The following is a 24,095-nucleotide window of genomic DNA, read 5'->3' as shown; positions in this document are numbered from 1 at the left end:
ACGCACTGAGCCCCTGCCCCTGCTCACCCCCTGCCCGCGCTCGGCGAGTGGCCCGCACTCACCTCGGCAACCTTGTCGAGCTTTGCGGTTGCCATTTCCTGAGAAATAAAATGGTGTTCAAAAAATGCACGAATATGTGTACACACAAAAATGTGCATTTTGCGAATGTGCATGTTTGCGTATGGGCAAAATGCGCATTTTACAAAAAATGCACGTTTTTATACACACTAATTTGTGTCTTCCCAAAATGCGCATTTCACACATAAGACTGCGCATTCGCAAAAATATGCATTTTCGCACATATAAAAACGTGCATTTTTGAGATAGCCCCCCCCCCTTTTTTTAAGACAAGGCAACTGTAGAGCTTGACGAGGCTGCTGGGGTGAGTGTGGGCTGCTCACCAAGAGTGGCAGGGGCTCGAGCACAGTCCGAGGACGGGTGAGTGGGGGCAAGAGCTGGGCAGGAGTCCAGAGAACTCAGACGGGGCTGATTTCGCACATCCCATCAGGAGAAGAGCCTTTAGTGTGGTGGCCCCCTTTCTTTGGAACTCCCTGCCCCTGGAGGACAGGCAGGCACCAACACTGTGTTGCTTCTGGCGCCTCCTGAAAGCAGCACTGTTCCAGGAGGCATTCCTTAAACGGCTATCACGAGGTCACCCCTGCCGCCTTCTGAAATCCTCAGGTAGCCAGAATCAACACGCAGACAATAGGGGTCTTTTCCAAGGCTTTATTCCCATTCAACCTAATGACGCTTACAGATGCTAATTGCTTGATCCTACGAGTGAGACTTAAGACAGCTGCCTACTTGAGGGTTCTAACCTTAGGAATCAGTTGATCTCTGTTTGGAGGGGAAAGCGGGAAACCTCTGTACTTATGGGCTTGGAGGAGAGAGTCCACCCTTTTCCTGTGGGGTATCGGGGCACCGCTGTTACCGTCGCATCAAGTGACTGGTTCCCCTGCCCATTCCCTGTGGAGGCCAGATCCCAGAGCTTCGTGGCGCTCCTCTGCTCTGTCCATGTGTAGCCCTCCCAGTTCTTTGGCCACCAGCCCCAGGGGCGGCCCATCCATATAGGGCGAACTAGGCAATTGTCTAGGACGCCAAGTTAAGTGGAGCACCGAATTTGAGGGGAAAAATACAAATGAAAGCAAAATACAAATAAAGTAACGAAGATGTCATTATTTCAGTTCCCATCTCCATACAGAGAGAATATGAGTGAGGCTGTGGAGGAGAGTGAGGGACTGCCTGGGGATGGTGGGGCGAAGTCAGGCAGCCCGCCTGCCTTTGGAATCTGGCCCTCCCTCAGGTGACGCTAGATATCCTCCAGCTCCGCTACTGCTCCCAGTTGGCGGCAAGGAGTGAGAGCCATCCCACCCCTGAGAGCAGCCATTTCCTTTGCCCGCTGAGGGCTGAGCCTAGGGCTCAGCAAGCCTGCCTTGTTAGCCATCTCGGCTACAGAATGCAACCGGGACCCTTCTTCCAGGGCTGTGCTGGTCTCCTCTGTTTTTATCAGTCCCTCTGTGCCGATACAGAGCTTAGTAACAACAACAACAACAACAACCCAATTTGGGGCACATTTTATTATAAATGATCATATTTCTGCTTCCAAAGATGCGGGAGGGGGGGGGGGGTTGCCTCTTCATTACACGGAAAATAGGGGCAAAATGTTTCCCAGTTTACTAGAAACCTCAGCCTAGATTTGCCCTTGGGGTTTGGGGGTCGGACTGCCGATCGCATGGTTCACCTAGGGCACCAGCTGCTGGCAACTAGCCTAGGGCCGGCCCTAGACGACGGTACAGCACCTGTGGTGCCCTTTGTGTCAGGCTCTGGTGAAAAATAGGATGGCGTTCATTTGGATTCTACTCTAGGTTGAAGGCTAGTTTTATTAAGACATGTTCCATGTTTTAGAATGTATATTTTCATATAAAAAACAAAGAAGTATTGTCCATAAGAAAAAACCCAAAATCTATGTAGTGTAATATCTTTATTAGGCCAACTCAAAGATGGCCAAAAAACATGCAACCTTTTGACATCTCTAGATCTCTTCATCTGGCAAGATGTTACAAAAAGCAGTAACATTTTTTTTTACCCTGGCCAGGTGGGGGGCTGAATGGATGTTGTAGTTATGACATTTGCATACTTTGAGATGTCAAGGAGGAGGGTTTGCACACATTCAAATCTTAAGACTGGCTAAGCAGACATCCTGACTATAACATGCAATCAGCTCTTTTCTTTTTCTCCTCCTATTCTCTTCCCCACCCATTCTTACCAACCTGCTTTTTGTAATGTCTTGCCTAATGAAGAGATCTGGAGATCTCGAAAGCTTGCCCATTTTTGTGATCTTTGAGCTGGCCTAATAAAGGTAGTTTCATATGATCAGTGTGGCTACAATTTCAGTCAGAATTATTCTTTAGTTTCATGTTTCTGCAAATGACTACATTGCATTCAATTTGTGCTATGAATTATTTTCTGTAGCATTGTTCAAATAATTATTTCTTATCCTTTTAATTCCCCTGAAGAAGGTTTCCACTGAAACATGTCAGGCAATAGACTTAATTATTAAAGTTCCTCATATATTTAGGGAGCAATCATATGCATGTTTAGACAGATCCATGCTGGCTGGGGAATGCTGGGAGTTGTAGGCCTTTTTTATGTCTAAACACATGTAGGATCCAGCACCTACGCACCATTTTGATTTGCTGCCGTTATTTGTTGGGTGCTACTCTCTTTTTTAAGATTGGAGAATAGCCACGTAGAAGCAGCTTCCACTACTGCTTCTTCACACAGTACATAAACTATGGAATTCGCTATTACAAGATGTAGTGATGGCCACCAATTTGGGTGGCTTTAAAAGGGGGTTAGATAAATTCATGGAGGAGAAGGCTATCAATGGCTACTAGACCTGATGGCTATATGCTATACCCAGTATCAGAGGCAGTTTTCCTATGTGTACCAGTTGCTGGGGAACATGGGCAGAAGGGTGCTGTTGCACTCATGCCCTGCTTGTGGGCTTCCCATGGGCAGCTGGTTGGCCACTGTGTGAACAAAATGCTGGACTAGACGGATCCTTGGTCTGATCCAGCGTGGCTTTTATGTTCTTACGTTCCACACTGCTCCAGGGGCATGTGCATCGGGCTTTTTAGTCATGGGCCTGGCAGGATGGAGGCAGATTGTAGTGTTACACTCATGGTGTGTGCATGTGTGTGTGTGTGTGTGTGTGTAGTATGTGGCTTTTGGTTAACTCTATTGTGGACCATCCAATTTGGACTTTCATTAGTGCGTTTGAAAGGATTGCAGTGAAAGCTGTGATACAAAAGATTATGCATCCGCCAGATCGCTTTGCATTATTTTAAATTGCAGACTGTGCCCTTATTCTTTATTAAGAGTAAAGCAACTTTAAGCAGTCTGAGGTTATCAAGAGATAATCACATCCCCAGGGTGTATATAGCACTTTGAAACATAAAGATTGCGATTACTCTGTGATTGCTATGCTGCTTATTATTCTTTACTGCTTAATAATGGGACCATAATATTGTTCTTGGATATAGCTAGCTGAATACCATTCTCCAGTTTTAATCATGTAAATGGTTACCATTTACGAATCCAAGAGTTTTTTTTCCCCCCAGCATTTGTACTGAAGGTGTATAGCGGTGGCGAACTCGCACAGCACATTCTGTTTCTAGATGTAGGATTGTTTTTATTTCTGGTCCAAAATGTCTTTTCCAAAAGCAACATCACTTTGGTCATGATCTCAAAATGCACCAAATAGTGTGCATTTCTCCTCTACTTCCTCTTCCCCCAGAGTCCTGGGGCTTTTATATTTTATCACCTAGATAGTGGAACACATCAGTTTCAGAACTATACACTTACTAACGCAAAGACTTTCAAAACCTTGCAGCCTAAGAATGGCCGCCCAACATGTTTTGGTATGTTCTAGATTTCTTTCTTCTTCTTTTGGCTAAGTTTTGTCTGCCTGGAAAAGATGGCTGGCACCTGATTCACAATGAACTTCTAGTTTGCGTTCAGTCTCTTATTTAGATCTGAGCATGCTTGCTGTGGGTTGTTACCTTCTGGCACAGCACTCATTCAAGGGGCATTCTTTACCCCCTCATCACCACTGCCACCCCCTGTGCCCCTGTGAAACACCTCTCCTGAGGGTTGGGGGATCCCCAAGAAGGCCTGGGATGGAGGGGGGCTGTGGGGGGAGGGGAAATAGGGGGAAATCTGGTAGAGAAAACTTGCAGAAGCATTTGATTTCCCACCTTCCATACCAGGGTTTCTGGAGGTAAGTTAACTTAGAGCGCAATCCTATGCATATTTAGACAGGAAAAAATTCCAGCAGCTTCCAGCATGCCCCAGCCAGCCATGCTGACTGGGGCATGCTGGGAGTAGTAGGACTTTTTTCTGCCTAAACATCCAGAGGATTGCACCCTTAGATAAGTTAAGGTGATTAGATACGTTAGTGTAGGATAGGGGTACAAATGGCTGCTAGCCATAATGATGGCTATATTCTACCTCCAGGATCACAGGTGGCATGTCTCTGAATACCAGTTGCTGGGGAACTAGAGTGGGAGAGTGCTACTGTTTTCAAGTACTGCTTGCCGGATTTCCATAGGTATCTGGTTGGCCGCTGTGGGAAACTGGGTGCTGAACTTGATAGGCCTTTGATCTGAGCCAGCAGGGCTCTTCTTAAAGGTGCTTGTTAGTCTTTTCTCCTCCTCAAAGCCATTGTGGATGTCCCAGGAGTTGAGACCAATCAGTTCGATCAACCAGGACATGGCTGCCACATAGCTGTTAAAGGGACAAGAGCTCTGCACTCCTCCAGTGCACAACGCTAAGCCATGCAAAGAACTCCAGTTCCATGAGTACTCAACCAATTAGGTTACTTTAATTGATTGATCTTAGGATGGCAATACTGCATTCAGTGCAAGACTAGGACATGGTATTTCAGGCATGGCAGGGAGAGGAGATTTACAGCAACCAAGGTTCACATGCCCATGCTTGGATATATTCAAGCATTAAATTGTTAAAAAGCAAGCAGTAAGTTCTAAGAACATTTGGTTTATTTATTTATGCCTCATAAGAACCATAGCCATATTATGAGCACAGGCCAGTGACCCATTTCTTTTCTTTGTTTGAGCAAAATGGATTTGAGCCTTTGACTTGAATATACCAATTTAAGCATTTATACCTGCAGCAACAACACACCTACAAGAGCCCCCTTTTTTTCCCCTATGGGTGGAAAGAAAGTAAACCCCTTCCTCTCCCCAAACCCCACGTTGCTGCTACAACCGCACTTCCTAAAAAGCAGCAACATCAAGATACAAGAGAACAACACTGGATTTACACTATAGAGTTGTCCAATACACTTGTCTCTCTCAGATACCCCCCCTCCCCAAACAGCCTACATGTGTTTGACAGATTTTCCCTTCACAGAGACACCCCTCACGGTTTTCTAAGAAGCCTTGAAGAGCCTTTGGAGCAAAAGGCACAGAGATATAACTATGTTGGTAATTTTAAAATGGTGTGTGTGTGTGATAGCTGCCCCTTGACCTAAGCAGGGCCAGCCCTGCCCTTAGGCAAAGCGAGGCATTAGAATTAGGCATTAAAACAAAGTGAGGCAGTTGCTTCAGGTGGCAAATCCTGGGAGGTGGCAGCAATGTGTTGGAGGAAAGAACTCTGTGCTGTGCAGCCTGTCCTGTGCCCTCTAAGCTTGTCTGCTGCCTACGGGGGAGGATACTGACCCATTGTCAGTATTGAAGAAAGAGTCAGCTGCCATTCCAGTTAGCTTTTTGTTCATGGAATGGGCGGGGGCGCCATCTTGTTCTTTGCCTTCAGTAGCAAAATGCCTTGGGCCGGCCCTGGAGCATGTGTTCTGCTTTACAGAGGAGGGCCCTCTATTTGAAGGCATCCTCTGTTTGAAGGGCTTTCCGGGCCAAGTCCAGTTTAACGATAAAGAACCATAAGAAGGGAGAGCAGGGACCTGGAAGATGCCCGCCAACACTTAGCTCCCAGGCAGCACACTGAGCAGTAGGCACACAGGTCACCTGGTCACGTAGTGTATTTCTATTTAAATTAGTGTAATTATCACTAAATTTGCATCCATACCAGGGGTGAGCAACTTGTAGGTGAAAACACCCGGAGGGCCACAACACCAATCAGGCCTTGCCAGCATAGCCAATATGCTAGCAAGAGGGATGATGGGAGTTGTAAGCCAAAACATAGCCACAAGTTACCCACCCCTGATCTATACGTGTAAATGAGCAAGTGCACATTTTATGCAAATCTGTGTCCACTTTTCTCCTTGGGCGGGGGGGGGAATGCGTAAGTGGCCACTCTAATAATTGCCTTGTGTTTCTGAGCTCTCTGCCTCCAGATCAGTTTCTGACTTTTTAAAATAGCTTGTTCCCTTAGGACATGTGGCACTCCTGTTCTGTAGCTAGGTCTATCAGAACCCGAGTTCCACTGGCATTCCATTCCAGTCTTTGACCGGCCCAGACGCTCACAATTTCTGCTGTTACTAAATCCCATCTGCACATTGCTGTAAAATCAGACTCTGAGCCTTTTCTCTTTTTCTAAACTTTGTTCTTTTTCATTACAACTCTTAAAAAGAAAAAGAAATGAAGCACTGACAGGTGAATAATATGGCCAGAAGCACCTTATTTATAAAGCAAGCATGAATTATGCTTAATGGCCTCCATTTTAAAACAGTAGCTTGCTTTCTCCAGCCCCCCACCCCCAAGTTCCTGTTTTCATTAGTGGAATATAAAATGTTAATAATACCTTTACAGTGTAAAGCTCTGTAGCTGCATCTATCTTCTGTCTTCTTTGTGGAATCCTGCTAGCAAGCTCTCTCGTTCGTATCATAAATAGAATTTGTTCATGAAATAAAAAAATGTATTGTTTTCATTGTTAGAAGATGCTGCTAAATTGGCTGTATGTTTGATAATCACATCTCAAGCTGATTATTCTGCTAATAGCCTTAAGATATTATTTTATTTTAAAAAAATAAGTGCATCACTATAGCCCTAATACTAGTATTTTTTTTAAATCCCTTCTTGTTTCTGCAATGTCTGAATGAGATTTTCAAAATTGAATAATAATTTGATCCGTTAATCTTTTGTAGCTAGTAATTTTATTTTCCCCTCTTTGCACTCTCCGAGGCTTGCAAATGAATAGAGCTTCATTACTGGAGCCTACGTTTAATAACCATTATCCATTATCTTGTAATTAAGACTCCCTGTAACGAATCATGAGGACAATGCAAAAATACATAGTACATTTCTTTAATGAACTGGAAAATGTTCATCTTGTTCTATTTAGTAATGAGTTGCTGAATAGTCGTTAAATCCACTGGAGAATAGAGCGAGATGGATTTTGAAGACTATCTTGAGTTTGTGGTTAATCTATTAGAATTAAAATTTCATCTTCTATTTTTATCAACAGCCGATTAGAAGCCCTTCTGTTTGACCAAATTGATTAGGAGACCCTATACAAGGGCAGATGTTGTTTAATGAAAGTTTTTAATGAAACTATACCATAGAGATTTCTAATTACCAGACTTATAAAAGCATTGACTTACCTTACCCCGAAAGGAGGTGGGGGAATGGAAGCATTGTGCTAAAACACTTAAATTCTGCAATTAAATGAAAAGGGGGGGGGGATAAGTTGGTGCAAGGAAGTTTGATTTGCTTTTCTAAAGAGGAGACTTTGGTCATCAGCTTTAAAAAGCGAGCTCAATAAGGGACCACAGCTTAGTGGTAGAGGACATTCATTGCATGTAGACCATCCTACATTTAATCCCAGGCATCTCCGGTTTTAAAAAGGACCCAGGTAGATGTGAAAAACCTCTGCCCAAGAGCCATTGTCAGTTAGAGTAGACAAAGGCCCAGTTCACATGACATGCCAGGTTCACTGTGGGTTATTCAACCTACGATGAGCTGTGGTGCATGCCGGGCGCCATTTTGAATATGGAACCCCCAATGGGGTTGTGGGGGGATATATAGCCACTCACATAATGCAACAACAGACCCTCTCAAAACCCCCAATGACCAGGTTTGGATGACACGCTGCAACCCCATTGGGTGTTTCATATTCAAAATGGCATCCAGTACACACCACAGCTCATCATGGGTTAAATAACCCATAGCGAGCCTGGCATGTCATGCAAACGGTGTCAGTACTGGCCTAGATGGACAAATAGCCCAGCCTGACTTGCTAATTCAGCAGCTTCATATGTTTTTCTGGAAATTGTAGGTTGCCACGTCACACCCTGGAAATGTTGCTGAACAAGCTCTGAAAGTATAACAACAGAAAAAGCAATAATGATGCTTCCTGCTCACTCTGCCCAGATGGTCCCTCTATCTGCTTGATGTGCCTTACTAGATTAGACCAAAGAATGCTGAACTTTATCCTGCAGTCTACAGTGGCCAACCAGATGGACCACATACTCTGTCTTAATTTGCCCTACCTCACAGGGTTGTTATGAAAATAAAAGGGTAAGCGGAACGGAATGAAATACCCCAGAAAAGGGCATGGCTGGCTGGAATCCTGAACAAGATCACTCCATAATAAGTTTGTTGCAGGCCCCACTTCTTCCCCTAGTTTGGTAAGGGGGAGAGACACTTCATATGATGAAAACGAAGCATAAACTAGGAGGTATAATGATAATTTTGTTAATGAAATGCTTCCTTTTTTTCTGATTTTTTTTTTAAATTTCCCCCCAAAGGTTCTGATTTTATTAAGACATCCACAGGAAAAGAAGCTGTCAATGCTATCCTTCCAGTAGGACTGGTCATGGTGAGAGCCATTAGGGACTTCTACTGGAAAACTGGCTGCAAGGTAACCTAATACCACCTCTGTCTTTTCTTTGTCTAGAAGACCGTGTTCTTAAAAGCAACATCGTGAGTGTGTAGTGTGGGAGATATCAGAAAGGGGACATGTTCTAGGCTCCTCAAGATGTATTTATTACATTTTTATTCTGTCCTTCTCCCACTGTGCTCGGGACAGTATATGCATTTCTTCCCCGCTCCTGTTTATCTTCACAACAGCTCTGAGAGACAGGAGGTGATCCAGGGTCACCCAGGGAGCTCCGTGGCTGAGTTTGGGTCTCCCCAATCCTAGTCGGACACCCTAAGCCAGGGGTGTTGAACCTCTTTCAGCCCAAGAGCAAATTTAATTTCTGAGATGGTCTTGGGGGCTGCATTTTGGTAGTGGGTAGGGCTGAAGGGGAAAGGAGTAGTGCCAAAAATGCCAGCATATTTTAGCTTAAACCTCTTACTGCTAATAGGTAAGCCTCTGGAGAAGGATTTCAACCTTTTAGAATGAGAAAAAATGCGCCAAAGCCAGGAAACCACCAAATGATTGGTGGTTGTGGGGGGGAAGAAGTGTGCCCAGGGAAGAGAGTGTGGCCATCTGTTGAACCCTGGATTTGGTCTGCAGGCCTGAGGTTCAATGCCCCTGCTCTGCCACTACACCAGCTGGCTGTGACATAGAGCCACAGGGCTCCCTACTTATGAAAGGACACCCATAGACAGGCAGACAGACTCAGACAGTACAGGTGCACATGGTTTGTTCAGAGACCTTCATCTCAGAGAATGAGAAGCAAATATTGCCATCCTATATTCTAATACAGAACTCATTCTCTCCAAGTGTGGATCCTTATGTAATCAGAACAACTCCATCCATGCACAAGAAGGAGTATCAGCAGGCTTGGGGGAGCCCCAAGTTTTGCAGAAAAAATGTGGGGAGGGGAAACCCCAAACAACCAAATGAGGACTGAGCATGCTGAGTGGGCATGGAATGCTCACTGCCTGCTGCGGGTTGCAGGGGTGTTAATGAGATGGAGAATCTTGGAAAAGGGCACGGCTGGCTGGAATCCTAAACAGAAGCACTTCACTCTGCAACATTTTGTTGCAGCTCCCCTTTGTTTCTTACTAATGCTTATATCCCATCATGAAATCACCCCAGTCAGCTTTCCAGGTGATTAAAATTCCATACGTCTCCCCTATTTCCTTAGAGTTAGCAGAGCCCAAATCTCAGTCCAGATTCTGATTCAGAAGCAGCTGAACAGAAAAATTTGAATTGTTAGCCAGTGTTCAGCGCATGCTCTGTCCTAAAGCCTCATTCAAACAGATAACCTTCTTTGCAGAATGTAGGAAAGAATTTGGCCAAATAAGAAGCTTCCTTGCCAGCTCAGGTTACACAGTTTTCTAACTTGAGGGTCAGAGAAACCCTTCTACAAAGAAAATGACAAGTGGGAGACTTTGAGCAAGGACCGGTGGTGTGGTTCACTGTTTCCTTGATAGCAAGCGACTGTTGTAGCTTTAAGACAGAGAGACTCAAGTTAGGCTTTTAATATACATCGGCCTTCCCCATCTTGGTGCCTTCGAGATCTGTTGGACTGCAAATCCCATTTTCCCTAGTCAGGCAGCCAATGGGAGTTGCAATCCAACACACCTCGAGGGCCCGAGGTTGGGTTAGAGGGCTAGACTTTTACATTTTATTTTATTTGTTTAACACATTTCTTGGCCCTCTTTCAGGGCGGAACACCTCCCCCCCCCCCCGCAGCTTCCAGCAATAAAATGCATACAAACAATTAAAATAGTAAAAACGATAAAAACAACAATAAAAGCCAAGAATAAAACAGGCCACAATAGTGGCAGTAACAGCAACAACAGCAGTCATGTCAAGGGAAGGCCATGGTAAAGGAATACGCTTTAAGATGGGGAGACCCAGGTTCAAACCGCTAGTGCCCTGCAAAGCTTACTTGGGGGACCGTGGGCCAGTCACCATCACTCAGGCTAACAGGGTTGTTCTGAGGGTATAAGAAGGGTCCTGTGTATGCCAGCCTGAGCTCCTTAGGTAGTGTATCTTGAACAGGAGAATTAACAGTGCTTCTGCAATGCAGGGGTTGACTTTCAAGAGGGTATCTGGCTTTATCATCAGAAGCATGCGGTCTTATCCTTTCCCTCCCCCTTTTAGGGCTGACCTGTGCCATTTTGCTGCCTGAGCAAATGGCATTCACCCAGAAAAGTTACATGAGACCTAAGGCAAGCCCAGTTATTTTGGCCCGTGAGGAAGAAAACCCCACGAGCTCCTCTTCCTGGGAGTAAAAACACAATAAGAACGACTTAAATATCTAACACTTTTGTGTCCTTTCATGACACCCAACGTCGGCAGCCTCACTCTGCCCTATTGCGAGAGGCTAAGGCCAATTTCTCCTTGCTCCTGTCACCGCTTGCTCACTCTGAGAGGGCCGGCGGACGGGCTGCAACAGCCAGAAGGAGGAGCAGGAGGGCCGGGGCTCCAGGTCCCTGACAGTGCCAGCCCCTCAAGTCGTGCACCAGGCCTAACGCTTGGGCAGATATTCTTCCCGATGACTATGGGAGCTGGTGAAGCCTGCGCAGCAGCAACGGTGTCCGAGCAGAAGTCAACGCATCTCATTTGAGATGCGGTCCCAGTGTGACGCAGTTCTGGAGAGGTGCAGAGCTCTGGACCTATTCAGGTGTTCTACTTATGAGTAAGTCCAAGACATGAGCGGGACAATGAAGAGTAGCCATACCCCTAACATTGCACGCACCGAATAGCCTCTTCCGCCAGTGTCTGTGCGTTTGGCGCAAACATCTGGAGGGCGAGGGTCTTCACATGTACAGCTGGACCTCAGAGTGACCTAGAACCCTGTGCTGTCAGAGTTCCAGGTTGTGTAGAACAGTTCACATAGAAAGCTGGATGCCTCCTTGCAGGTGTTTGTGCTGTATGTATGGACGCTGGGGGGGGGGGGACTTGGTGCATGCAATGTCCGGGAAGGGGCTACATGGCACAGCCCCACCCTGCTTGTATGCTGGCCATACTCATAAGTGTGATGTCTAAACAGGGCTTCTGTGTTGAGGATGATGTGGTTTCATCCTTTGCACTGCCTCAGCCGAGGTTTCACATGTCATTAAGATAACTGTTTAATTTATCATTATTTTAAACAGAATTTATGGAGTGTGGAGGGGGGCATGTTTAAAGTTCCATTAACCAAAGAAGTATGGTGCCTGCACCTGCTGAGGAAATAATAATAATAATAAAATTGATGTAAACTGAGTTTATCTCCTTTTATTAAACGAAGACAATTTTATCACTGACAAGAGGTTTCTAAATGGTTTCCTTAACAAACTAATTTGGCTGCTGTACAGATGCTTTTCACCAAAGGCGTTGGCTAGTAAAAACAGGTTAATGTAGAAATTAAACTTCTTCCGAGGACAGAAGCCAGTTGCAGGCTAACATTTATTGAATGATAAGCGGTGGTGGTGATATGAAAAGTATGCAGCATAATGGGAAATAATCTTTTCCTGTCATTATTGAAGGACACACACAAATTGGTTTTTCTGTTGGGGAATCCCCAGTCCAGAGAAACTTATTACTTTTAATAATATAAGGTGACAAGAAAAAATTCTCAAGGAGATGAACTTATTAAACAAAATAATGAAATCCTGTGAAAACAGCAGGGGGAAAAGTAGCTAGACTTTTTATAGCTCTTGAATGAAACATACATATATGGCGTCTGAAGAAAAACAGAAAGGGAGATGGGATAGCAATAGGCAGCTGTGGGTGAAAATAAATGGATTTTGGGGGGCACTTGAAGCGGGAATTAAGTTGGTGGCCTGGATTAAAAATGTTGCAGACGGAGCAAACATTTGTGTACTGGTGTTTCTGAGGCCCACTTCTGGAAGCGACCCCCTCCCCACCCACCCCAGGCACTCCTGCAAGTTGTGGAAATGTCAGAAGGAGCCTGCTATGTGCTAAAAGGAGCTGCATTCAGAAAAAAAATAAGGGGAGCCCCTTTTCTTCTTCTTTTAGAAAAACTTTTCACCTCTTCCTTTGACATGAAAATATCCTTTCCTTGACATAAGGATCTGTAGTGCAGGAGGCAAGGGGAAACACCGTGAATTGAATGAATGGCTACTAAGCACGGTGGCTAAAAAATACCTCTCGGATCAGAGGGCAGTGTACCAATGGTGTTCCAGTGCTAGTGGTAATGAATTTGCGCAAGTGTAAACCAGCATAACCAGTGCAATGTGGAAAAGGGGCAGTTCAGTGCCAGAATTTGCCAACTGCACCCAGTTTGGGCAGCAAATCACTGGCTATTCCCATTCCTCTAGCTACGTTGCGCAAGCATGGGTTTATGCTAGTGCAAGGTCATCAGAACTAGTGCGGGACACCATCAGTTAGTTCCCAGAAGCTATATGGCTGTATGTGCCAGTTGCTGGGAGCGCGAACAGGAGGGCGCTATTGCACTCATGTCCAGCTTGTGGGCTTCCCATAAGCATCTGGTTGGCCACTGGTGGGAAACCCAGATGTGTTTTGCTACTGTGGGCCCAGTCCGAGACCCCTGTGGATCTCTGAAGCACACCCTGGTCCGTGCTGTGAGAAAGAGCTTCCCTGTCCACTTCAGTGGTGGAAACAGGTTTGCATCCCATTACAGCAGCGTTCTCCAGTGCAGCACTGTCCAGATGTGTTGGACTACAGCTCCCATCATCCCCAGCCAGCATGGCTAGGTTGGGGAAGGCTGTCCTACAGGGCAGATCCTCTTAATGTACAAGCTCTGTATGGGCATCAGATACCCACCCACAACATCTTTTTCAGATCAAGGCTTATACATAATCACACATGCATGCAATGTGTGTGACAGCGTGTGAAGCTTCACAGAGCATTTAATGTGTGCCTCAAGCTTTGGTCTGCATCTTTTATCTTGAGCATTTATCACTGGACAACAATTCACTGCGCTTCTGATGCACAGAACGACCAGGCAACTTTGTCATGTTTCATGGAGGACAGAGCTACCTGTGGGCTGTGGCCATGAGTCATGACAAATGAGACGTGTAACAAAATGTTGCAGTGTGGAGTGTTCCTGTTGAGGGTTCCAGCTAGCCAGCCATGCCTTTTTCCAGGAAACCCCTGTCCATTCCCACTCCTTGATCCCCAGGTGGGGGCAGGGAGGTTGATAGTGGATAGGGAGACATTTTCCCCATCTCTCATAACATTAGAACTCGGGGTCATCCCATGAAGCTGATTGGTGGGAGATTCAGGACAGATAAAAGGAAAGACTTCTTCACACAGCACCAAACTATGGAATTCACTACTCCAGTATGTAGTGATGGCCACCAATTTTGATGGCTTTAAAAGGAGGTTAGACAAATCCCTGGAGGGGAAGGCTGTCAATGGCTACTAGCCCCGATGGCTATCTGCTACCTCCAGTACCAGTGGCAGTGAGCCAGCTGCTGGGGAACATGGGTGGGAGGGTGCTGCTGCACTCATGCCCTGCTTGTGGGTTCCTGGTCGACAGCCGGTTGGCCACTGTGTGAACAGAATGCTGGACTAGATGGACCCTTGGTCTGCCAGCAGGTCTCGTCTTATGTTCTTATGTTTTCAGCCATCATGCTCAGTCCCCATTTGGCTGTTTTTGGGTTCTCCCCTTTCTTAGGACCTTTTTCTTCTTCTAAAGATGTCATTTGTACCATTGCTAACCTTGGAGTTCCCCAATCCTGCTGAGGCCTCCCTCTTGCGCCGTTTTGGCTGCACATATTTGGACTGTTGGTCTGATGTAGCAAGGCTCACCTTGTAATATGTCCTTGGGGGCATCATGTTTCATGGAAGTCTTTTATTTCCACATCTGAGACTTTTAGGGTATGCAATGAACTCAGCACAGTAGCATGATCCATGTCAGAAAGTCTGAAATTAGTTTTCCAAAGGGAACACCCTTTTTTATTTATTTTTTTTTTAAAAAATTGTATACCCAATTAAAAAAAAAAATCTAATGTGAAACTACAACAAACACTTGTTTAGAAAGCTGTGTGTCATCACACATACACACCCGTTCACGAGGCAGGACTAGCTTCAGTTTCTTACCAGCTGTACCCTGTTTGACAGACCTGTCATGCAATGCCCCTTTTCAAAAGCATCGTGTAAAGTGACCCTCTACATCAGCCTTTCCCAACCTGGTTCCCTCCAGGTGTGTTGGACTACAGCTCCCATCACCCCCAGCCAGCATGGGAGTAGACCCTCCTCAACCCAGTGCCCTGCAGGTGTGTTGGACTACAACTCCCATCACCCCAACCAGCATGGCAGGAGGCCATGCTGGCTGAGCATGATGGAGGTTGTAGTCCAACCCTGGATCCCAGAGAGATGCAACCAGCTGTAATGAGAATTGATATTTTTAGTAAAGCAGTTGGCAAAGCATATATATATATATATATATATATATATATATTTCTTTAGTTAAAATATATAGTCTTCAGTTTCTATCAAAAGTTGCAGCTTCCGCCTTTGTCTCTGACAATTAATATAAGATACTCATGCAAACTGTCACTGACAAACGCAGAAGCCAAAACGTGTGATAGAAATTAAAGACTATATATTTATCCCTGTTCTTCCAATTGCTCGCTCTATCTATCTATCTATCTATCTATCTATCTTTGCTTGGGTGGCATATTTATTCTTGGTTTTATGTTTGACCCTGTAAGTCACTTTGCACACCTGCATTACAGAGTAAAAAAACAGGATAGAAATCCCTGTATAAGTAAATATTTACTGCATATATTTCATAGATAGATGTTATGCATTTATATGCAAATTCCTGTTTTCCTCTGTACCAGTTTTATGTATTCCTCCAATGACATCTTCATTATCTGCTTTTTATTCTCTCCCCCTCCCCTTTGTTTCTTAAATCAAGGTTGGGTTCAAGCCCGCGGGAGGCATTCGCACTGCCAGAGACGCCCTGATCTGGCTTTCGTTGATGAAGGAAGAACTGGGAGATGACTGGCTAAAACCAGAACTCTTTCGTCTGGGTGCCAGTACTTTGCTGGGAGATATTGAGAGACAGGTTTGGTTTCTACTGATGCTTTTCTTTACCAAAAAAAAGGGGTTGTCTTCTTAGATATAGACTTTTAAAAATTGCCTTTTGAGAAGTTTTGTTTTCTTACATTGTTGTTGAAATATCGGAGCCTTGCTTTTAACGGCTACTATTAGCAAATTCTTTTTCTTGATTTTCGTCATTCTGAAGAAGGGGGATCCTGCATAGTGAAAATGTGCTCATTTTGTGACAAATTACCCATCTTATGCTGTGGTAGAATTCATGCTGTGCATTTGTGATGCTGCTTTTTAAGGAATCTGAGGCAGCCGTGTGGGACTAGGTGCCTCTAGATACTAGTTCCCCTCAGCACTGGTTAGGTGTCATCTGGTGTACTGTGTCCAGCTCTGGGCACCACATTTTAAGAAGGATGCAGACAAGCTGGGGAAGGTTCAGAAGAGGGCAACAAAGATGATCAGGGGACTGGAAACAAAGCCCTATGAGGAGAGGCTGAAAGAACTGGGCATGTTTAACCTTGACAAGAGAAGACTGAGGGGAGATAGGATAGCGCTCTTCAAGTACTTGAAAGGCTGTCACAGAGAGGAAGGCCAGGATCTCTTCTCGATCATCCCAGAGTGCAGGACACGGAAGAATGGGCTCAGGTTACAGGAAGCCAGGAAAAACTTTCTGACTGTTAGGGCAATACGACAATGGAACCAATTACCTAGGGAGGTGGTGGGCTCTCCCACACTGGGGGCATTCAAGATGAGGCTGGACAGCCACTTGTTAGGTATGCTTTGACTTGGATTCCTGCACTGAGCAGGGGGTTGGACTCGATGGTCTTGTAGGCCCCTTCCAACCCTACTGTTCTGTGATTCTTTCCTGTATCCCCTTTTTTAAACTGGTGCGGGGACCATAGTCCAGTACATGCTTTGCATGCAGAAGGTCCCAGGTTCGATTCCTGGCATCTCCAGTCATGCCTGGCGTAAGCCCTCTCTCCACCTTACGGCTTTATTTATTTATTCAATTTATAACTCGCCTATATACAAATACTCTAGGTGGCGTACAAAGTAAAAACAATTTAACAAAAAACCCAACAATAAAAACAATACAGCATAAAAACAGTGTATAAACAGTCAAGACAAAGGAGTGAGAGTTCTAAAAAGGAAAGGCCTGCCAGAATAACAGAGTATTTAATTCCTGCTTAAAAACCTTCAAAGACGCACTGCCTCCACCAGACCCACCCCTTCCCTCATCACATGCACGCCCTTCCTCTTACCTTGTTGTGCACTCCCTCCCCTCTTCCCTTTACCACCATTGCTGCCACTCTCTGGAAAGCCATGTGGCCAGAAGATGCAGCCAGCACTGCTCTCTTGAGAGTCCAACCACCCACTCTGCCCCACCCACTGTCTGGCTCCTGCTGAGAGGATTCTCAGCACGAGCCAGAGGGCAGGTGACTGAGAGCAGCTGCCCATCCTGAGGGATCCCCTCAGAGTGAAACAGAGGGTGGGCGGCTGCTCGAGAGAGTTCCGCCAGCTGCTCTCTTGCTGTGGCATTTGCCACAGTGGGAGGCTGAGACTGGTGCTCTCTGGAGTACCCAGTAGTATCACTGAGCAGGCGGCTGCTCTGGAGAGCCCTGCCAGCCCTGCTGTCCCGCTGTGACAAATGCCATGATGGGAGAGTGGCTAGTGGGGCTCTCTGGAGCACCCGCTGGAGGCGGTGGGGGCACAGGGGAGCGGTGCAATTCACTGCTTCTCCTGCTCTACCACCTGAGCTTGGGGCTTCACCCAGCTTCATGAGAGGGCCACCCCTGCCTCCAGTTGAAAGCATCAGATAGTAGGTAATAGAATATAGGAAACTGCCTCATACCTGGTCAGAGTGTTTGTCCATTTAGCCCAGTATTACCTGTTCCCCAGGCAGCAGCTCTCCATGGCCTTGGGAAGAGGTATTTCCCTTTTCCTGCTGCTTGATTCTTATTTACCAGAGCTACCAGGGACCCTCTGCATGCAAAATATTGTTAACTCGGGTCCTTGATTACACGTGTATGTAAACACGCACCTGTACGTGTGTACTCGATGGACACAGAAATACCAGGATCTTGGGCAGAGGTGTGGCATGCGCGCACACAGCAGATTGTACGCCATATCTGATACAGTGGGGAAATTAGCTCAAGAATATTGCCAAAGTGTGAAGTATGCACATTTTTATTTTACCCACAAATATTTTCAGAAAGGTAAGACTGGTCCCTAGTGCTGGACCACCAGAGTATTCCCCTAGGATTCCTATTAGCAGCAGCAGAGCAAGAAAAGATGGAAGAGTTATAGTTTGCTAAATAAGGACAGAGAGGATGCTAGGATAAGAGCCGAGTTGTAGTTGGAGGCCTAGACATAAGGGGGAAAACTCAAGTTTCAGTGGCACAGCGTTGGCCATGCAAGGGGCGGAACTGGCAGATTCAGAATGATATCAGGAGAAAGAAAATCAGAGCTGGATATGTTTACCTCTTTCAGAGGAGGGAGAATGCAAAAAGCTTCACTTCTTGGTTGTTTGCAATCAGTTGGAAATTCACAGAGGGCAATGGCTACCTTGGCTCCTCTGGTCATGAATTCACTAGTCACCCAGTTTCATTGACAACGGGATGCACCAAGTTATCAACAAGCGTCCAAAAGAAAGGGATGGATGGGGGACCGTTGGTGGCAAGCCAAGCTTTTATTAGGAACTCCTGAGCCCTGCGCAATGCAGAATGTGGTTGCAAAAATAGAACTGAAAATGGAAGGCAGTGAAGCAGTGCTTCTCCTGAGATCCTAACTGACCTGAAGAAAAGAACAAACATGGAGAGGAGGCAAGGGAACTGGGGCAGGGAAGCAAGGGAGAGAAACCCACTGGATGTTGGACGGGCCTGACCTGAGACCCCATGAAGCCTTAGCAAAATGCCCTTGGCTCTTAGTTTGGTCACAGGAAGGATGAACGTCTGGGCATAAAGCCAACAATTCATAACAGTCCTGCTGCCTATTCCACCTGTGAGGCATGGGCCCTCCTGGCTTTCCGAGGCCAGTAGCCCCAGTGCTGCGGCTAAGCACACAGAGAGGACATCCCTGGAGTACCCAAGCAGGTGGCCAAACTCCCAGTACATTGGGCAGCCCCACTGAAAAAGAAGTTGCCTAAATGCAGCAATAGACGTTTCACAGGCAGAATGAAGTTCTACATAAGTAAACAAGGCAGCAAGGTAGCACAAGCAAAGAGGAAAGCTCTGGGCCTGGAAATGTTGATTCAGTCCCAGTGGGAAGGCTAGTGCAAGGAGCGGATCACAAGGAATGGGCCATGTGCCAGGAAGAATCACAGGTTCTTGCAACAGAGGGCCTATGTACACATTCACACTGAGGCAATGCTAGAATACGGACTAGGAACACAAAGGAGATGACCGTGCGCAAGTTGGGGTTAAACAAAAGATACAATAGCTTGGTTCCTGGAATGAAAAGAAACCTTCCTGAGACTCCTGGTCCCATGATAGAGTTTGGGCTGGCTACTCTGGCATTATGAAAGCCATGATTTCGAGGGACAAGCAAGTGGAGGTCCCTAGAACATGAGTAAAAAGTGTGGCCTCCCCTGCCACTTCTAGTTTGACCCTGGTGTGTGTGTAAATGTACTGTTCTCTTTAATGTGGATTCTTGAGGTAGCTCAGGCCAACAAGAAAACTGTTCTGTGTTTGTACTTCTCCATGACTGTGTATTTTGAACTGGCTCCCAAAATTGGGCTTTGGCAAGCCTCCAGAGAAAGGGAGTTCCTCCATTGTGGGGCAGCCACACAGAGCACTTTTCTATGACCTGGTTCATGAATCCAGAACTGGCTTTACACACTGTGGTTTAGACAGTAGAGACAGGCTTTAATCAGAGCTCTAAAGGAGCAATCCAAGGTGTGGAAGCACTTTGAATAGCATCTTTAGAGTTCTGACTGAAACCCGGAGCAGATTCACCGCCCCACTGACCTTGGAGCCACCAGCCTCCACTGGGTTTAGACATGGTCCTCAGGCCTGGTCCCAGACATTTTGCTGCCCGAACTGAAGGCCATTCCAGCTACAGAAGCCAACCTAGCAGGCAGTTGATTCTTCCCGTGATGCTGGTGATGGGACACAGTCCACCACGCCAGAGGGCAGCAGGGTAGCTTAGAGGGCACAGGGTCCGCTGCCTTGAGCACACAGCTCCCTCCTCCCGCAGAGAGGACGAGCCAGGGGGCTGCTTCTGCTGACCCCTCCACGCCACCTAGCATTGGCCACCTGAGCTGGCCACCTCACTCTGCCTCATGGTAGGGCTGGTCCTGTTGCTCCTGTGTGTGATTATGATCAGTTGGAGAATGTAACGTGAGAACTGGATACCTGCGCATGCAGCCACAGTGCCCCAGCAGTGACTTCTGCTGTGTGTGGTGGTTGGTTCTTCACATTACATTTTTGCCCCTGGGAGTGGTCAGGATGCTTTGAAGGGGGTCAGGTTTGACCATGTGACTCACCCACAAGTAGCTTTGCAGCTATGGCTTGCGATATGCATGGTACGGTCAAGAGAGTGCTTTTGGGGTTGCGGAGGAACATAAGAGAAGAGCTGGTTTTGGCTGGATTGCCATGGCTGGGTTTCGATGTGAGAAATGCACTGTTCAAATCTCCACCTGGGACAGGACCCAAAGACAGATTGCACTCTCCATATTTCTCCCTGGAAAAAGCCAGTGTAGTGTAGTGGCTGGTGTGCTGGACTGGGATCAAAGAAACCCAGCTTAAAATCCCCACTTGGCCATGGAGCTCGCTGGGTGACCTTGGGTGAGCCACACTTTCTCAGCCTCACCTGCTTCGCAGGGTCGTTGTAGTTTAAATGAGCCCCATGTATGCCGCTCTCCTTGGGGAGGAGACTAGCATATGAGCATGGTGAATAAATAAAATGTGAGGCATGTAAGGTGAAAGGACATCATCTCGTATTTCTTGCTGAAAGGGAATGGCTTCAGGAAACTTGGATAGAGCACTGTTTTAATCAATGTGAGTAATTAAATATCTATAAACTGCATCCGCCTTCTTGTTAACCTGCCCTTAATTTGTCGGCTTTGTTACACCTGTTTAATTTCTGCTTTTCCATAATTGCTCTGGTAAACTCCCCCCCCCTTTTCTCCCACTGCAGATTTACCACCATGTGACTGGCAGATACGCGGCGTACTATGACCTGCCTATGGCTTAGACCAGTGACTAATTCATGATATGAAAGAGAGGGAGAGAGAGAGGATACATGGGAAGAAGCTTAAGCGAACAATGTCCTTGAATCCTTTCCTCCAACCAAGCCCAAGAAGTGCTTACGAAAGGATTAAAGGGCCAGTGCTTCCATTTCATGGTTTTATTGTGCTTAATGGGTGCCCCAAATTCTGTGGGCAGATATGGAAAGCTTTGCATTTTGAAGTTTTCCGATGTTAATTTTGCTGTGCCTCTTTTTCAGGTGCATTAATTGCAGTGTTAATACCAGATAGTGATGAGCGAATGGTTGATTTAGCCTCAATTTCTTTATTTGTAATCTGTGAGCTGCCTTGTAGGAGCGAGTCTTTTGGCCAAAGTGCAACAAAGAAATGAATTCTAACATAATGTAATGGTACCCTCCATTGTCAGAATAGAGATCGTTTGGGGCACTTTTGAAGGCCAAACTAGACACAGTGCCATTCATGCAATTGGCGATTTTTTGAATGGCTTTTAAAAGGTAAATTGCAGACATGGCGGGGGAGGGGGACTGATCTGGGATGGGGGAGGGGGGCTGTGCCTGCTATTTTCCCTCTACCATGGACCTGATCCAGTTTACGGGGGAGGGAGGGGGCTGTGCCTGCTAGTTGCAGCCCCCCCCCCAGAATGGGAACTTTTTCTTCAGTGGAACTAGTAGGTGCAGGGGGGGCCATCCGGATCAGGACTGCAGTAGCAGGGGGGAAAGGGTTTAAACCACGAAGAGGTTGAGATCAGGTCCCCCATACCTGCAGTTTATTTTTTAAAAGCCATTCACACACTTTCTAATTGCACAAATGGTGCAATTAGATGCACCATGGTGCATCACTAAAAATGGTGACCTAGAAAGGAACTCTTCTTCCTTCCCATACCCATGCTCAGTTGCACGTGGCATCTAAGAAACCTCTGTTGTTGAACCAGGGAAGCTTTCCCGTGGAGCTCCGTTGTGTGTAGCAGAACTCCACAGAACTCTGGAACGTAGCGCGTGAATCTGTCCACAAGGATCCCATTTTACTTCTAAAGTCCTTTCAGTTCTTCGCAGGCTAACAGAGGGGGGAAAATTGTATACAAATATTGTGAAGAATGGCGGCACATGTCTTTTATCTGGGCCTCTTTTTAAAAAAAATGAAATTAAATGAAAAAGGGTTTCTGCTCTGTGAAATCTTGTTTCAACTTTTGACTCTGCAGAAATAAATTGCTTGATGGTTTAAGAACATATGTTTAAATAAAAGAATAAACCGTGCAGGGTGAGTCCTCTCATTTCACTGGAGATTAATTACTGCGCACATGCAATGCAACTAAAAATAATACTAGAATCGTTACCTTTCTAAAGATCAGGCCACAGTGAGATTTATGCCTTATTTCGTTGCTGCTGTCTGCTGAGAAAGCTAGGCAGACCTTTTCTTTTCCTTTTCCTCATTAGACTACCCGTTTCCACCACCACCATGGCATGAAACTCTTAGCTCACCAGAGAAAAAGGAGTATTTGATACCATGCCATTAAGCTGAAGTATTAGGTAATGTTTTTTAAAAAGAGGGATGTGGGGCCTCAGGACTGTTCAGGACCACATTGGGAGGGGCTGTAGCTCAGTGACAGAGCACCTGATTTGCATGCAGAAGGCCTCCAGTTCAATCCCCAGCATCTCCAGGAACGGCTGGAAAAACTCCTGCCTGAAACTCTGGAGAGCCATTGCTTCCAGTCAGTATCGACAATACTTGGCTTCAATGGACCAAGGCTCTGACTGTGTATAAGGCAGCTTTCAATGTTCGTCCCCTAATACCAGATGTGTGGGTTTGGGCTGAAATCACACACTGGTGAGAGGGAAAGCACTTCGCAAACTCTCAGAAGCACTCTTGGTTTATTTGTAAAAACATGCCCTTGGTGAGTTCCAAGGCTGACATCAAGCCCCAGAGCTTTAAAATTTACTGTTTAGAACTGAAGCTGGAAATACAGTTCAAAGTTTTAAGTGATTTGTTTTTGCACAGGGGATGGCTGTCATTCAGTGGTAGAGCATATGCCCAGTCAGAGCAAACAGTGATGGACTAGAGAGACCAGTGGTTTAACTTACGATATGGCAGGTCCCTATTTCATTAGAACCAATCTACACATCACTCAGAATTTGATGGTAGAATTCTGGTCTACATCTCTTCAAACTGTGGGATGTGTGTGTGTGTGTTCATATTTCTGAATGTTTGTCTTAGCCCGCTGCCTGTAATAAAGGGCTTAGCAAACCAGGAAGATGGCCACTAATTGATGTTCTAGATCAGGGGTGGGCAACCTGCAGCCCTCGTCCTAATTGCAAAAGCCCTCTGGAGGCAATCAGTTCAGACCTCTGGCAAGAACCATCTGTCTGTCCCCCTGCAGCCTGTTGAGCAATTAGGAAGGGGCGGGGGCAGGGGGGGGGGACAAAGAGACAGAAGGGAGTATCAGAGAGGGGGGGGTGGCAGAAAGAGACAAAGGGGGTGGTCGAAGGCATGCAGCCCCCAACAGATTGCTCTCAAGAGAATGAGGTCTTCAGCAAATAAAAGTGTTCCCACTCCTTTCAAGATTTCCACATGCACAGAACTTATTAGTTAGGCTTTGGTTTGTTTGTTTGTTTGTTTTGTCTGCAGGGCATTTTAAAAATGACTCCTTCTACCACCTGCTGTCTTCTGCCAGCTCAGTCTCTCACCACATTATGCATAATATGTAGATTGACTCTTGTCCTAAGAAGCTTATTTATTTGACTTGTACCCCATCTTTCTACCAAAAATGCCACTCAAGGCGGCTTACAGTCACTAACCTTTTAGAGTGGTTTTCTTGGGGCTGGTGAAGCTTGGCAGATGGGTTTTAATTTTGTCCACTGACAAATTGTCTTCTACCGGTATCTTGGTTTGGAGTAATAATTTTCCTTCTCCCACTCCACTGCTCTGTGTCAGCATACTGGACGAGATGACCTATAAAGCCTGTGACTCTATAACTGAGAACACCCCCCCTCAAAAAAAAAGAAGAAGAAAAGAACAAGGAGCAGCTACTTCCGTATTTTAATTTGCT

At 46.0% G+C, this 24,095-nt stretch overlaps 1 protein-coding gene across 1 annotated transcript in view; it reads left to right on the top strand.

The window, feature by feature from the left end:
• Positions 1 to 22,321, top strand: part of DERA (deoxyribose-phosphate aldolase) — a 69,313-nt gene extending 46,992 nt beyond the window's left edge. The window contains exons 7-9 of the mRNA XM_084809238.1: positions 8,726 to 8,838; positions 15,713 to 15,862; positions 20,983 to 22,321. Of these exons, the coding sequence (XP_084665364.1) occupies positions 8,726 to 8,838; positions 15,713 to 15,862; positions 20,983 to 21,039 (320 nt within the window). The 3' untranslated portion in view covers positions 21,040 to 22,321. The remainder of the gene's footprint in view (positions 1 to 8,725; positions 8,839 to 15,712; positions 15,863 to 20,982) is intronic.
• Positions 22,322 to 24,095: the final 1,774 nt, after the last annotated feature.

The sequence above is a fragment of the Heloderma suspectum genome, chromosome 7 (assembly GCF_057233095.1).
Source record: "Heloderma suspectum isolate Gila_16-S chromosome 7, 16-S_ref, whole genome shotgun sequence".
NCBI lineage: Eukaryota > Metazoa > Chordata > Lepidosauria > Squamata > Helodermatidae > Heloderma > Heloderma suspectum.
The sequence above is the reverse complement of the archived record's forward strand: the minus strand, read 5'-3'. Positions and strand labels throughout refer to the sequence as shown.